We start from the raw sequence: 16,127 nt of genomic DNA on the forward strand, positions 1-16,127 counted from the left end.
CAAGGTGGGCGGATCACCTGAGGTTGGGAGTTCAAGACCAGCGGGACCAACATTGTGAAACCCCATCTTAAAAAAAAAAAAAAAAAAAAAAGAAAAGAAAAGAAAAATAACTAGACTAAAATACAAATAAAATTGTTGTATAGTAGAAATTATGGGTGATTCCCCTTTATTTCTTGAACTTTCTGTAATATAATCACACTTATAAATGCTTTCTGAGCACATATATACATTATACACATATGTATATTTAAAAATACGTTCTACAAGTGCAATGAATGTAAAAGAAATATGAGTTGGGGTATTGCCATGTCTAAATTTAAGAAAAGGAACAGGAGCCAGGCACAGTGGCTCAGGCTGGTAATGCCAGTGCTCTGGGAGGCCGAGGCAAGAGGATTGTTTGAGGCCAGGAGTTTGAGACCAGCCTGGGCAACTTAGCAAGATTCCATCTCTACAAAAAAAAAAAAAAAAATTAGCTGGGCATGGTGGCATGTGCCCATAGTCCTAGCTACTCAGGAAGCCAATACAGGAAAGGCAGGAGGATCACCTGAGCCCAGGAGTTCGAGTTACAGTGAGCTGTAATCATGCCACTGCACTCCAGCCTGAGCAACAGAGCAAGACCCTATCTCAAAAGAAAAGAAAAGAAAAAAGAATAAAAAATATGTTGTTTTACAAAAAAAGGACTTGTGGGTTTACCTCCCTCTCCATTTTACCATTTGGATTTTGTTTTCTCTCATTTTTGGTTCAAATACTAATAAGTCAAGCATGAATATAAATGCACCAAATCAACATGGCCCAAGCCTTTTTCATTCACATACTGGTAATGTATTAAGGTCATGAACAGTTTTAGCTGTTTAGTTTTGGGCCAACTGCAGTGCCTTGTTATTCTCAGAATCCATAAATGGAAGTAATCTTCATCACAGAACAAGGCACATGAGTCTGCTTTAAGAGAATATAACCTACAACAACAATAGTCTATTTTTTAAAGAATCATTAAGGGCTAAAGTAAATGTCTTATAAATAGACATCTTCCCAGATTATGATCTAATTTCCTCTACCTGGAAGAATCTGGTTGGTTGAGCCCCAGTCATTTTGAGATGGCTGCAAAAACCACATTAAGTCACCCGCCTCCTTGAGTCATAAGGGCACACGTGGATTTGAGCCTAAGCCACTCTGACTCAGACAAGTCACTTCATCTCTCAGGGCCTTGCTTTCCTGCTGTATAAAATTAGGTCCCTTTCAGCTCAAAAATTCTCTGAATTTCAGGCAACAGGGAACACAAGCTCTGAGAAACTGAGCAAGAACTAGGTGTTCTTGAACTCTACCCAGCCAATCCTTGGATAAGGAAAACCTAGCAGCATAAAAACACGTGAATTCACGAAGAAGAACAACTCCATAGAATGCCCCGCATCAAAGAAGCATCTGGAAATAAGATGTGGGAGACATGAAATCGCTCCCATGTAACTAATCACAGGAAACAGCCTCACTACAGGCCTTTTTTGGAGAAAATTCTAGGCAATACCTCGCATTCAATGGATTCTAAATACACTACTAATGCCATTTTGAAGCTGCAAATAAAGACTGTAGAAACATTCTTAAATATTATAAAGAAAAAAATAAAGATAATACCTGGATGTATCTACTGTTTTCTTCACATCTACTTTAACTGTAAGTGATTTCTTCCTAGGATTCATAGGCGAGGGTTTCACATCAGAAAGTTTTTGACTTTTATCAAGTTGGTTACTGGAACAATTGCTCTCTTTTCTGCAATCCCTTTCTTTCTTTATTTTTTCCTTCCGTTTGTCATTACTAGACCTCAAATCGACATCATTTTTACTTGAATAAGTACAGGCAATGCTGTCTTTCTTACATGGTTTAAAAGGTTCTTTGACTTGTCCATCTTGAGTCTCTCTCCCTCTTCCAGTATTAAAACAATCTAACTCTCTATTTACAGGGCCTTTTTGAAAACTGTATTTTCTATCTTCTTCCTTACAGTACTTCTGAGTTCTCCCATCAGAAAAGTCCTGGTTCCCATCTGAGAGCTTAGGACGTTTGTGACGATAGTCATAGGATACTTTGGTTGCTGAACTGGTCTCTGGGTGTTCCCTCTCAGCATGTCGGTAAATTTGGGGTACGAGGTTCCACTGGTTTGTCTCCTCTTGGTAAGGTGGGAGGGAATGCTCGGGCTTCCACTTTGGGGTCCTGGCAGGCTCTCTGCTTTCATACCTCTCCGCGTCTTTAGGTCTTTTTGATGTGTGTCCATATTTTCTGAAATCACGATCCTCAGGATACCTGTGTTGACATAAAGCAGTTTACACTTGCAATACAGAGAAGAAAGGGAGAATTTATATGTGTAGAATGTTGGGTAGCATGGCTTTAAATGCAGAACGCAGTGGCAAGTTAATCTATAATACCTTAAGCCAATTTTAGAGGTACAAGGCAGTTAAAGAGAAAAATACCATCTTTTAAAAGTATTCTAGCCATCAACATGATTTACTCTAAAAAGAAATACTTCACCAGTACACCGCAACTAAATTACAACGCTTTTTGTCTTTTTAGACAACAGCTTTTCAAGGTGGTTATCTTCAACCATAAAGTAAACAGACTTTTTCACTTCAGGCTTTATACCAAATTACCCAGGTTTAACGTTTTCCTGTACCTCTTCTGAAATGAGCTCCTCGTCTCAAAGCCTTCAGAGCCTCTTCTAGGTGACTGGGAGTACTTTTCTTCTTGTATCCTCTGGTGCCTCAACTCATCTTCATGCCACTTTCCTTCAAATCTAAAAGAATCTGCTATTGACCTCTGAGGTGGTTTCCCTCCTTTTCCACCTCCTCTAATTCTGTGGTCATCAGGACTATACCCTCCTTGCACTTTCTGGGGATAAGAATTCCTCTCATGCTCTTTGTAGAGTATACCCTCTGAGTATTTGGGCATATACTGAGATCTCCTGTTACTGTCTCCTCTTCCAGGTGAATATCCTCGGTGAGGCTTATACATATAAACATTTTCTAAAGAGTTTCTTATGTTAGGGGAAGGTGATCTATGTTCATAAGACTGGTAATATATATTTCCACGAGAGGGAATCCTTGGTTTACTCTGTCCATGTTTCTCACTGTCCATTCTCCAAGCGATGGGTCTTTTTGGATCCTTCCTATATTCACAGCCATAATGCCCGTGAGAATATCTTTGCTTGTAGTGTTCAGCATTTCTAGGTACTGGTGATAAAGACCTATGTAAACAAACACAGAAAAGTGTAATCCATTTAAAGATAATCGTGTCTCAATATGACCTACAGAAAACATTTGCTTTTCCTAGGATCCCTCAGCTTCTTCCACTCAAACTAAATTCATCAATTTGCTACATCTGCATTCTAAATTGTACATCTGGGGGTCTGATTATGGTACCTGCCAATCAGCAAGCATACTCTTTCCATCTGAACTAACGTATTTCATGTGCTTATCCAAATGAGCTGCGCGCACCTGTCCCACTGGAGGAGGGCCAGCTTAGGTACACAGCAGAATCAATTTTGGAAGACTGCTGACAGCAAAGTTCTGGCAAAACAAGATGCAGTGACTTCAAAGGGCCAGTCAGCAAAAGCTTACATCTGGTTCAAAGGCCAGGTAAGAAACAAGCAGGGAGGCATGATTCACACAAATCAATGTATAGGAGGGTCTCCAGCAAACCGAACATTACCTCTAAAAATAAATTAGAGTGAAGATTTAATGATGCTACAACTCAAACTCAGACCCAAGCCAGGCCCAGAGTTTCTCCAGTTGATTGTCTACTTTCTCTACTAAAGCTGTATCAAGGAAGAAAACACATGTACTTAACCGGGGGAGAAAGGGGAACGAGAGGGTCTTAAGACTTGAATCTCATGCTCAGCTCCTCCATAAATACCTCTAACATAGGTAAGTTGCTTTTATTTCCCAGATCTGTTCTCTTGCATATCAATGGAAAGATGAGCTGTTCGAACAGAGCTTGTAACTTTGGTGAAGTTATACTTTAAAGCAGCTATAATGCTCTTCGGGGACAGCACATCCTTTCTGGAACTACCGTCTCCATACCTCTCAGCATTGCCAACATTGAGGTTTGTGTTTCCAATAAGAAGGAACGCTTTTGTATCCAGGGAAACCAGTCTGGGTTGCCTAGGCTTAAAGAGAGCTGTGCCACTATCTGGGACACAATAAAGTTCCATTTTGCACCTGGGGACCTTTCCCCGCATCTGACCTGCCCAATTTCTCCATCTCCTCCCTGAGGGTTTGATGTCTTCTAATCAACGAGGAAGCGATCCTTGCAGCTTCTGTTATGGCTCTCTCTCAGAAGCTGCCATGGAGTTGGTACAACCATGAGTGAGTCCCTTTCTTTCCTATGGTAAATCTGTGACCTCCCTACAAGAAAGGAGGCAGATCTACCTTCCTCATTTACCTACTGGGACTTATATACTGAACTTGGCAATATTGCCCTATGGAGTCACCAAGCTAGACATACTAGCAAATGTTATTTAGCTGAAGCAGAAACTCCGCCATCCAGCTAGCTACAGCTCATCGCAGGTAGAAGCAACTGGAGCCTCTGAGGACTTTCTGGAAGATTTCATCTCTTTCACAGCTAAGGAGAAAAGCTGGCAGCCAGAGGCAGAGGTCTTCCAGTCTGGACAAAATTCCCAATATCTGACTTTTAATTCTTACTTCACATTCAATATTGGTTTAATTCTATATTTTGTACCATTAATGTTTTATTGTATAGAGTCCCTTCCTTCTGAAGAAGGTTGCTAGAATAGTTGCTATTGTTTTTGGTTCTCCTAAAGGAACAAAAAAGACTCAAGGAGTCTTTTGGGAGATAATTCTCCACAGTCTCTTGAGTTCTGCATGCCTTGTGAGCAGAGGCACTGATGAACTTTGTTCTAAGGCAAAACAGGGTTGGAAGATAGAGATAAGGTCTCCCTTGGGGACAAAGGGCCGATGTGTTTGCTGTCCAGGACAGTAAGATAAATGTTTCCTCCAAAGCAAAGGCTGCATCGGTTTATCTGCAGCCCCTGATAAGGGACTCATGCTCCTCAGCTGTCTTGTAACTCCACTGCCTGTATGGAAACCTCGCTGCCTCAGTGTCCACCCAGCCAGTGGCTCTGCAGTGCCAGCCCTCAGGGGACCCAGAGGATAAGGAGAATGACAGGAACATGAAGCTCAAGCTGCTTGCCATACTGTGAGTAATAAAGGCCTTTGTCTCTGACCCAAGAGTGTCCTGTGGCAGGCTAATAATGTGTTAGCTTGCAAGTAGGGTAAAACATCAGATCCTTTAAAGTTCTTAACAAAGAAACTTGAGAAGGAACCCGGAAACCAGGCACTGAGCTTGGCAGGGTCTCTTGTGCCCCTCACCAGGGCCTTTTGTGTTATTAAGAAATGGCCTCTTGATAACCTGTTAAAATCATTCACTTCTTTACATTCCCTTTTCTTTCTCAAGTTCCTTACCATTCCAAGTTGCTCCTGAATGAATTACAAAATGAAAACTGTTGACAAAATGATTGATTAGTCACTGCATAACCAAAACACGTAAGCACAATGGGCAAGTTATCTAACATGAAGAATCTTCGTCTGCCTTTTTTGTGTGAAATGGTGGTCTTTTTTAAGTCCTGGAACATGCTAGTCACATTTACAGCTCGGCGCCTTTGCTCTTGCTCTTGCTCTCCCCTTTAACTAGAATACTTCTCTTCACTCTTTCTGCCTTTAGAAGTTCCACCCATCCTGAAATGCCCAGTTAAAATTGTTTTCATCTCTTCTTTGAAGACTTTCTTAGTACCCCCCTTTCCCTCCACAAAAACAGAAGTATTTCCTCGCTAGAAATCCAGAACCCTTTGTCCCAGTAAGTAGTGCAGCACTTTCCCCACTGTATCATAGCTGGCCATGGTGTCAATCTCCCAGCCCAACCACATGCTTGCTGAGGCCACAGAAGATGGCGTATTTGCCTTTATAGACCAACAACCTGCCTGTAGCAGGTGTACAATAAAGATTGGTTAAATTGTTCCAATATAATGATACATACTTTTGATACTACCAAGCAGGAAAGAGGAGAAATACATATAATCCAACTATTCAAAACTTTATTATTCTGCCATGAAGAAGAAAGAGGAAACTCCCTATTTTCTAACTTGAAATTTCTTCAAACATATTCATTGTGAAAAAATAAAATGAAATACATATTGAGGAGTTCTAAACCACTCACTAATTCAAAAAATGTAATACTCTCAAAGATGTTTCTCACTCTCTCTTGCTGTGGCCACTGCATTGCTTTTCATTATGGATTAACTCTAGCTACCTGCTATGATTAAACAAAGCTGCCAGCTACTAGAATCTAGAAATACAACCTCTACCATGATAAAGTACCTAATGTGAATAATCAGGTCCCATGAGCTTATTAAGAGTTTACTAGTACTGGTGAAATTGAAAGTCACAGCACATCCCAAATGCAAGCTTACTCTGCTAAGAATTGCTCACCTGTGTTTCCACCTGGGGGATCTAGATCGTGACCGCGCCATCCTTTGACACGTGAGCCACTATCCACTTTTTACACTGCAAAGAAATACAGGATTAGCAAGTTTGAAGAAAGAGCCTGCTATTTGCTCTAAATCACAGCAAATGCTGACAATTTATTTAAACCCTTTGTGCCTCAGTTTCCTCATCTATAACATGGAAAAATAATAATAGCACCCCTTATTACTGGAATATTGTCAGGATAAAATGAATTAAATCAGGGATCAGTAAACTCTGCCTGCAAAGTGCCAAATAGTAACTATTTTAGGCTTTGCAGGCCATATAAAGTCTCTGTCACACCTGTTTCTTCTTTTTTTTAAAGCAACTATTTAAAAATGTTAAAATGTGACAACATTGAGATCTGTCATAAGTATAAAATCCACATCAGATTTCAAAGATTTCATATAAAAAACATAAAATATTTCATTAATGCATTTCCAATATTAATCACATGTTGAAATGATACCTTGAATATACTAGGTTAAAGGCACTGTATTATCAAAAGTAATTAAAATTAAAAATACAAACTCTATTTAGATTAAGGGTCATACAAAAATAGGCCCGGCAAACCAAATGCACTGTAGTTTAATGACATCTAAATTAAATCATAAAAAGGGCTTATTGGTGTCTGGCACATAGCAATTGCTAAATAAGTATTCCAAAAACAGGAAAAATTACCCAGAATTCCTCTACCTGAATACAAGCACTACTACTTTCTTGTCTTCCAACATGTACAGAAACACTTCATATAATCACAGTTAAAATGTTTAGGAATACATGATGGTATACCTGCTTTTTAAATATGTGGATTCTAAGAATTACCCTTTCTTTTTTTTAATTTAATTTTTTTTTTAGACAGGGCTTTGCTGGGACCACAGCATACACAAGCACACCTGACTAAGTTTTGTATTTTTGGTAGACACAGGGTTTTGCCATGTTGCCCAAGTTGGTCTGGATCTCCTGAGCTCAAGCAATCCTCTCACCTTGGCCTCCCAGAGTGCTGGGATTACAGGCATTAGCTACCATACACGGTCAGAGTTACAATTTCTAATACTCAACTCCTGCCTAACTTTCCACCAGACAAACATACCAAAAATGTAATTGAACATTTCGTTTGTTTCTGGTTTTTTGCTAAAACAAATAATTCATATTCATTGTATGGGTACATCACATTTTGTTCATTCATTCATCTCTCCAAGCACATTTGGGTTGTTTCTACCTTTCAGCTATTATAAATAATGCTCTTGTGAACATTTGTGTACAAGTTTTTGTGTGGACATATGTTTTGATTTCCTTGGGTATATACCTAGGAATGGAATTACCGGGTCACTTGGTAACTCTATGTCTAACTTTTCGAGGATATGCCAAACTTTCCAAAGTAGCTACACCATTTTACATTCCCACCAGCAGTGTATGAGAGTTCCAATTTTTCTACATCCTCACCAACACTTGCAATTATATTTTTGACTATGGCCAACCTAGTGGGTATGAAGTGGTATCTCACTGTGGATTTGATTTGCATTTCCCTAATGACTAATGGAGAGTAACCTTGAAACATGTAAGAAACTATGAAACTAATCATGCCTCCTTTCCTTTAGTCATTTCAGTTTAAACGTGTTTTAAAAAGTAATTCAAAAGAAAAAAAAATCAGCTGTGTATACTAACATGTTCATATCAGTTTTATTTATAATAGGAAAGAAAAAAGGCCCAACAAAATAACCCAAATGCTCAACAAAAAAGATTAAACAAATGTGAGATACATACATCTAGTTGCTTCCTACCTTTCTCCTAGCCTTATATATGTCTTTTCCTCCACACACCCTACTAGTCCCCCACACCACACTACTCGCTTTCCCTGATCAGGCTGCGCTGGTCCAGCACATGGATGGCCTTCCCTCAGTTGGCTTGACAAACCCCGATGCTTTCCTGACTGTGTAACAATCACATCCTCTGGGACTCTTTCCTGGACTTTTTTTTTTCCCCCTCTAGGTTTCTTTCTCCTTGGGAATTCTGGGTTTATTTTGCAATTATTTCAACACATTATAATTTACATAATTGTATTTATTTCAATAGCCAAAAGACTCCATTATCACAGAACACAAAACTCAAATGACCTATGAACGTATGAGATGTTCAACTTAATTAGCAATTGGGAAAATACAAATTAAGATCATAGTCATTTGATATGCCAAAGGGCTATGATCACCCATCAGATAGGCCAATAATGTTTTTTAAGTTGTGTATTTCAAAGTGTTGGCAAAGGTGTGTGACAATAGGAACTCTCAGTTACTGCTAGGTAAACTATACATGGTATGGTATAACCAGTTTGAAAATACCGTTGTCCCTTGGTATACTCAGGGGATTGGTTCCAGAACCCCCACATATGCCAAAATCCATGCACATCCAAGTCTCTCTGTATAGGCAGCTTTCGCATATCTCAAATGCTGTATTTTCTATACATGTTTCACTGGAAAAAACTCCACGTATAAGTGGACCAACACAGTTCAATCTTGTTCAAGGTTTTTTTTTTAAGACGGAGTCTCGCTCTGTCGCCAGGCTGGAGTGCAGTGGTACTATCTCAGTTCACTGCAACCTCTGCCTCCCAGGTTCAAGCGATTCTCCTGCCTCAGCCTCCCAAGCATCTGGGACTACAGGTGCACACCACCAGGCCCAGCTAATTTATTGTATTTTTAGTAGAGACGGGGTTTCACCACATTAGTCAGGATGGGCTCGATCTCTTGGCCTCGTGATCCGCCTGCCTTGGCCTCCCAAGGTGCTGGGATTACCTGCATGAGCCACTGCGACCGGCCAACACACAGTTCAAACCTGTGTTGCTCAAGTGTCACCTGCAGTTTGGAAATACCCAATAAAGTTGTACATGCCCATATCCCACAGCCTAGCAATTCCATGCAGAAATATATTTTGGAGTAGTTCTCAAACTTTAGTGTACAGTAGAATCGCCTGGAGGGCTGGTTAAAACACAGATTGCTGGGCCCTATCTCTGGGGTGGGCCTCACTCTAGCAGGTTCCCAGGTGATGTGGATGCTGCTGGTCCAAGGGCTATAGAAGAACTGGTTTTAAAGGAAAAGTGGAGATCACTTGGGAGAAAATATTTACAAGTGAGATTTATTGCATGTGATAAAAGAAGTAAGCTAGGAATATTTTCCTTTGCCCAATGTCAAAATTAGCTTTATTAAAATTCAAACTGGCCAGGTGTGGTGGCTCACGCCTGTAATCCCAGCACTTTGGGAGGCTGAGGTGGGTGGATCATGAGGGCAAGAGAGGGAGACCATCCTGGCTATCACAGTGAAACCCTGTTTCTACTAAAAACACAAAAAATTAGCCAGGCATGGTGGTACGTGCCTATAGTCCAGCTACTCGGGAGGCTGAGGCAGGAGAATAACTTGAACCTGGGAGGCAGAGGTTGCAGTGAGCCAAGATTGCGCCATACACTCACTCCAGCCTGGGTGACAGAGCGAGACTCTGTCTCAAAAAAAAAAAAAATTCAAACGATTTATTCAAAGATGGTGAAGTGACAGAGCGAGACTCTGTCTCAAAAAAAAAAAAAAAAATTCAAACGATTTATTCAAAGATGGTGAATTTTATTGCATATAAATTATACCTCAAAGCTGTAAAAGCATTAGCTTTGGGGTGATGAAAATATTCTAAAATTAGATCAGATATTATGGAAATGGTTGTATAAGTCTGCAAGCATACTAAAAACCAATCAAATACACACTTTAAACCAGTAAATTATAAAGCTGTTTTTTTTGTTTTTTTGTTTTTTTGAGACGGAGTTTCGCTCTTGTTACCCAGGCTGGAGTGCAATGGCGCGATCTCGGCTCACCGCAACCTCCGCCTCCTGGGTTCAGGCAATTCTCCTGCCTCAACCTCCTCAGTAGCTGGGATTACAGGCACACGCCACCATGCCCAGCTAATGTTTTTGTATTTTTAGTAGAGACGGGGTTTCACCGTGTTGACCAGGATGGTCTCGATCTCTTGACCTCGTGATCCACCCGCCTCGGCCTCCCAAAGTGCTGGGATTACAGGCTTGAGCCACCGTGCCCGGCCTTATAAAGCTGTTTTTTAAAGGTAACTTCGTTTGCAATTGCTTAGTGGACATCAGCTGGTAATGAGAAGTCTCAATCCAGGTACCTAATAGATAAGAGAGGGGGGTTTAATTTAAACATGCAGCCTGAGCTAAGAATGGTTTTTACATTTTAAAGGGTTGTTGAAGAAGAAGAAGAAGAAGAAGAAGAAGAAGAAGAAGAAGAAGAAGTAGTAGTAGTAGTAGTAGTAGTAGTAGTAGTAGTAGTAGTGACAGAGACTGTGTATGGTCCACAAAGCCTAAAATATTTACCATATATGTATTTTTTTTTTGAGATGGAGTCTCACTCTGTCACCCAGGCTGCAGTGCTGCAATCTTGGCTCATTGCACCTCCACCTTCTGGGTTCAAGTGATTCTCATGCCTCAGCCTCCCAAGTAGCTGGGACTACAGGCATGCGCCAACACGCCTGGCTAATTTTTGCATTTTTAGTAGAGACAGGGTTTCACCATGTTGGCCAGGCTGGTCTTGAACTTTTGGCCTCAAATGATCTGCCGTCTCAGCCTCCCGAAGTGCTGGGATTACAGACGTGAGCCACCACACCCAGCGTACTATATGGCTCTTTACAGAAAAAGTTTGCTGATCCCTGATTTAAACTAAGTTACATGTGACTAGCAAAGTCAAAGGGATCAGGGCTTTGGGAGAGATGGAGAGAAAAGATGGAAACATCAGTAGAGTTTGTGGCTAGGGAGATGTCAGTAACAGAAAACAAATAAGTTTATATTGCTACCTCAGAGTAAACCGTGAAGGGCCAGGAGCAGTGAACAAACCTGTCTGACCCTGAACATAGAAAGGAGACAACTGGACAGCAGGGCCACTGAATCCCAGGAGGATGCTGAAAAGGACACTGGTGCTAAAAGAGGCCAACCCCCCAGGACAGCACTGGACACACCCCCCTCCCCAGCTAGACTCAGTCCCACCAATTCTCTTTCTTCTACAACAGTGCTTTCCCCTCTCCATGAGATCATTCCCATCACCATACAAACTTACATAATTCTTCCATCTCTCTGGAATCACATCCCTGAGGCTACCACCCTGTCTCTCCTTTCACAACCAAAGTCTCCCAGAGGGCTACCTGTATGCCTCAGTCATAATCTCCGACTCTTATCTCATCCTTGCTTGACCTCACAGAAACCTGGCTTTCCACCCACTGCTGCACTGAACTGCTCTAGCCAGGGTCATTAATGAAATCCATGTTACTAAATCCAATGGTCAATTCTCCTCCTCCTCTTTGTCCTCCTAGTGGGAACTTTCTTTTTAACTATTATTTTTAATTTATTTTTTTGAAACAGGGTCTTGCTCTGTCATCCACGTGTGATCCTGCAGCGCCACCATCACAGCTCACTGCAGCCTTGACCTCCTAGGCGCAATCAATCCTCCTGACTCAGTCTTCTAAATAGCTAGGACTACAGGTGCATGCCTAGCTAATTTTTAAAAATTTTTTGTAGAGATAGGTCTCAATATGTTGCCAGGCTGGTCTCAAACTCTTAGGCTCAAGTGATCCTCCTGCCTCAGCCTTTCAAAGTGTAGGGATTACAGGCGTGAACCACCACACCTGGCTGCCAGGAGCACTGAACACACCCTCCTGGAAACATTTTCTTCACTTAGATTCCAGAATACTATACTTTCTTTGTTTTCCTCCTACCTCTATAACAATTCCTTCTGTCTCTTTTGCCAACATCTTCCCCTTCATCACCCTGACCCTTAAGAGTGAAGCCAGTCTTCCTCTAAATAGTGACTTTGGTCTTTGGATTGTGTCTATATTCTCATTCACTCTCATGCATTTAAATACTCTCTATAAACTAATAACCCCAAATTTATATCTCCAGCTCACATCCATCCCATGCACCCCAGTCTTGCATATCCAACAGCCCACTGGATTCTGTAAACATGTCCACTAGCAAACTCCTGATCTCCCTCCAAAATCTCTCCTCTTACAGTCTGTCCCATCTCAGTAAATGGCAGCTCCATCCTTCCAGTTTTCAACAAAGAGGAAATACAAATGTCCAATAAACACATGAAAAGATACTCGACCCCACTAAGAATCCAGGAAATAAAATTAAAATAATGAGATATTATTTCATACTCATGAGATTTGCAAAAATCTAAAAGTCTGATGGCACCCATGTATTGACGAGAGAATGGGAAAACAGAATTTATTTTCTTTTTTTTGAGACGGAGTCTCACTCTGTCACCCAGGCTATAGTGCAGTGGTGCAATCTCGGCTTACTGCAGCCTCCGCCTCCCGGGTTCCAGTGATTCTCCTGACTCAGTCTCCATAGTAGCTGGGATTACAGGCATGTGCCACCACGCCCAGCTAATTTTTATATTTTTAGTAGAGACGGGGTTTCACCATGCTGGCCAGGCTGGTCTCAAACTCCTGACCTCAGGTGATTCACCTGCCTCGGCCTCCCAAAGTGCTGGGATTACACGTAAGAGCCACCGCACCCAGCCAAGAAAACAGAATTTCTTACCTGAGAAAATTTTCCCCCCCAAAAACCATGAAGCAAAAGGAAACAGTAAATCTGTAGAGGCATACTTCATTTTATTGTGCTCTCCCTTACTGTACTTCACAGATACGACACTTTACAAATTGAAGGTCTGTGGCAACCCTGCATTGAGCAAGTCTATCAGCGCCATGTGTCCAAGCTCATGTGTTCACTTCTTATCTCTGTGTCATGTTACATTTTGATCATTCTCAAAATATTTCCAAATTCTTCCTTTTATATCTGTTACGATGATCTGTGATCTTTGATGTTACTATTGTAATTGGGGGCACCATGAACCATGCCCATATAAGATGGTGAATATAATCAATAAAAGTAGTGTGTGTTCTGATGGGTCATTCTTCCTCCTCTCTCCCTTTCCTTAGGACTCCCTACTCCCTGAGACACAATAGTATTGAAATTAGGACTATTAATAATCCTACAATGGTCTCTTAAGTGTTCGAATGAAAGGAAGAGTCACACATCTCATGTTAAATCAAAAGCTAGAAATGATTAAGCTTAGTGAGGAAGGCTTATCGAAAGCTGGGATAGGCCAAAAGCTAGGCCTCTTGGGTCAAACAGCCAAGATGTGGATGCAAAGAAAATGTTCTTGAAAGAAATTAAAAGTGCTACTTCAATGAACACATGAATAAAAAAGTGAAACAGCCTTACTGCTGATATGGAGAAAGTCTGAGTGGTCTGGATAGAAGCTCAAACCAGTCACAATGTTCTCTTATGCCAAAGCCCAAACCAGAGCAAGACTCTTAACTCCATTCAATTCTGTGAAGGCTGAGAGAGGTAAGGAAGATGCAGAAGCAAAGTTGGAAGTTAGCAGAGGTTGGTTTGTGAGGTTTAAGGAAAGAAGCCATTGCCATAACATCAAAGGGCAAACTGAAGCAGCAAGTGCTGACAGAGAAGCTGCAGCAAGTTACCCAGAAGATCACTGATGAAGCTGGTTACATTAAACAACAGGTTTTCAGTGTAGATGAAACAGCCTTCTGGAAGAAGATAGGACTTTCACAATTAGAGAGGTAAATGCCTGGCCTCAAACCTTTAAAGGACAGGCTGACTCTCTTGTTAGGGGCCAATGCAGCTGTGACTTTAAAATGAAGCCAATGCTCATTGACCATTCTACAAATCCTGGGGCCCTTAAGAATTACACTAAATCTACTCTGCCTGTGCTCCATAAATGGGACAACAAAGCCTGAGTGACAGCACATTTGTTTACAGCATGGTTTACTGAAGACTTTAAGCCCACTGCTGAGACCTATTGCTCAGAAAGAAAAAGAAAGATTCCTTTCAAAATATTACTGCTCACTGGCAATGCGCCTGGTCACCCAAGAGCTCTGACAGAGATATACAAGGAGATTAATGCTGTTTTTGTGCCTGCTAACACAACATTCGTTCTGTAGCCCATGGATCAAGGAGTAATTTTGACTTTCAAGTCTTGTTATTTAAGAAATATGTTTTGTAAGACTATAGCTGCCATAGATAGTGACTCCTCTGATGGATCTGGGGAAAGTCAATTGAAAACCTTCTTGAAAGGATTCACCAATCTAGACGCCATTAAGAACATTCATGATTCATGGGAGGAGGTCAAAATATCAATATTAACAGGAGTTTGGAAGAAGTTGATTCCAACTCTCACGGATGATTTTGAGGAGTTCAAGACTTCAGTGGAGCAAGTCAATGCAGATGTGGTAGAAACATCATGAGAGCTAGAATTGGAAGTGGAGCCTGAAGATGTGACTGAATTGTGGCAATCTCATGATCAAACTTGGATGTATGCAGAGTTGCTTCATATGGACAAGCAAAGAAAGTAGTTTCTTGATTGGAACCTCCTCCTGGTAAAGATGCTATGAACATTGTTGAAATGATAAAAAAGGATTTAGAACATTACATATGCTTAGTTGATAAAGCAGTGGCAGGGTTTGACAGGTTTACTTTAATTTTGAGAGTCCTACTGTGAGTAAAATGCTATCCAACAGCATCTATGCTACAGAGAAATATCTTTTTTTTTTTGTATTTCATTTTTTTCAGAGATGGGGTTTCACTTTGTTGCCCGGGATGGTCTAGATCTCCTAGCCTCAAGAGATACTCCTGCCTTGAACTCCCAAAGTGCTGGGATTACAGGTGTGACCCACAGCATCCAGCCAGAGAAATCTTTTGTAAAAGGAAGAGTCAATTGATGCAACAAACTTTATTGCTGTCTTATTTTAAGAAACTGCCCTAGGTTGGGCATGGTGGCTTATGCCTGTGATTCCAGCACTTTGAGAGGCTGAGGCAGGCGGATCACTTGAGGCCAGGAGTTCAAGACCAGCCTGGCCAACATGGTGAAACTCCATTTCTACTAAAAATAGAAAAATTAGCTAGGTGTTGTGGTACACACTTGTAATCCCAGCTACTTGGAAGACTGAGGCAGGAGAATCACTTGAACCTCCAGGAGGCGGAGGTTGTAGTGAGCCAAGACGGCGCCACTGTACTCCAGCCTGGGTGACAGAGCAAGGCTCCGCCTCAAAAAAAAATTGCCCTAGCTACCCCAACCTTCAACAACCAACCCCTGATCAGTGATCAGCCCTTAACACTAAGGCAAGGCTCTTCGTCGGCAGAAAAATGATGCCTCTCTGAAGGCTTAGAGGACCATCAGCATTTTTTTTCAGCAATAGTGTATTTTTTAATTAAGGCATGTACATTGTTTTAGACATAATGCTATTGTACACTTAACAAACTACAGCATAGCAGAAACATAACTTTTATACGCACCAGTAAACAAAAAAAAACTGTGTGACCTGCTTTATTACAATATTCGTTTTATTGTGGTGGTCTGGAAACAAACCCACAATATCTCTGAAAATACAACAAATTAGCCAGGTGGGGTGATGCATGCCTGTAGTCCCAGCTATTCAGGAGGCTGAAGCACGAGAATCACTTGAACCCGGGAGGCAGAGGTTGCAGTGAGCCAAGATTGCACCACTGCACTCCAGCCTGGGCGACAGAGTGAGACTTCATCTCAA

At 41.2% G+C, this 16,127-nt stretch overlaps 1 protein-coding gene across 16 annotated transcripts in view; it reads right to left on the reverse strand.

The window, feature by feature from the left end:
- The window catches only part of BCLAF3 (BCLAF1 and THRAP3 family member 3), an 81,734-nt gene that overhangs the window by 54,208 nt on the left and 11,399 nt on the right, over positions 1-16,127 (reverse strand). For all 16 annotated transcript variants that reach the window (XM_032286064.1, XM_032286059.1, XM_032286060.1 and 13 more), the window contains exons 2-4: positions 6,486-6,560; positions 2,657-3,226; positions 1,627-2,289 (exon numbers count right to left, since the gene is read on the reverse strand). In XM_032286064.1, coding sequence (XP_032141955.1) covers positions 1,627-2,289; positions 2,657-3,226; positions 6,486-6,526 — 1,274 coding nt within the window. In that variant the 5' untranslated portion in view covers positions 6,527-6,560. The remainder of the gene's footprint in view (positions 1-1,626; positions 2,290-2,656; positions 3,227-6,485; positions 6,561-16,127) is intronic.

This window comes from Sapajus apella, unplaced genomic scaffold (genome assembly GCF_009761245.1).
Source record: "Sapajus apella isolate SASKATOON/1434 unplaced genomic scaffold, GSC_monkey_1.0 scaffold17, whole genome shotgun sequence".
Taxonomy (NCBI): Eukaryota; Metazoa; Chordata; class Mammalia; order Primates; family Cebidae; genus Sapajus; species Sapajus apella.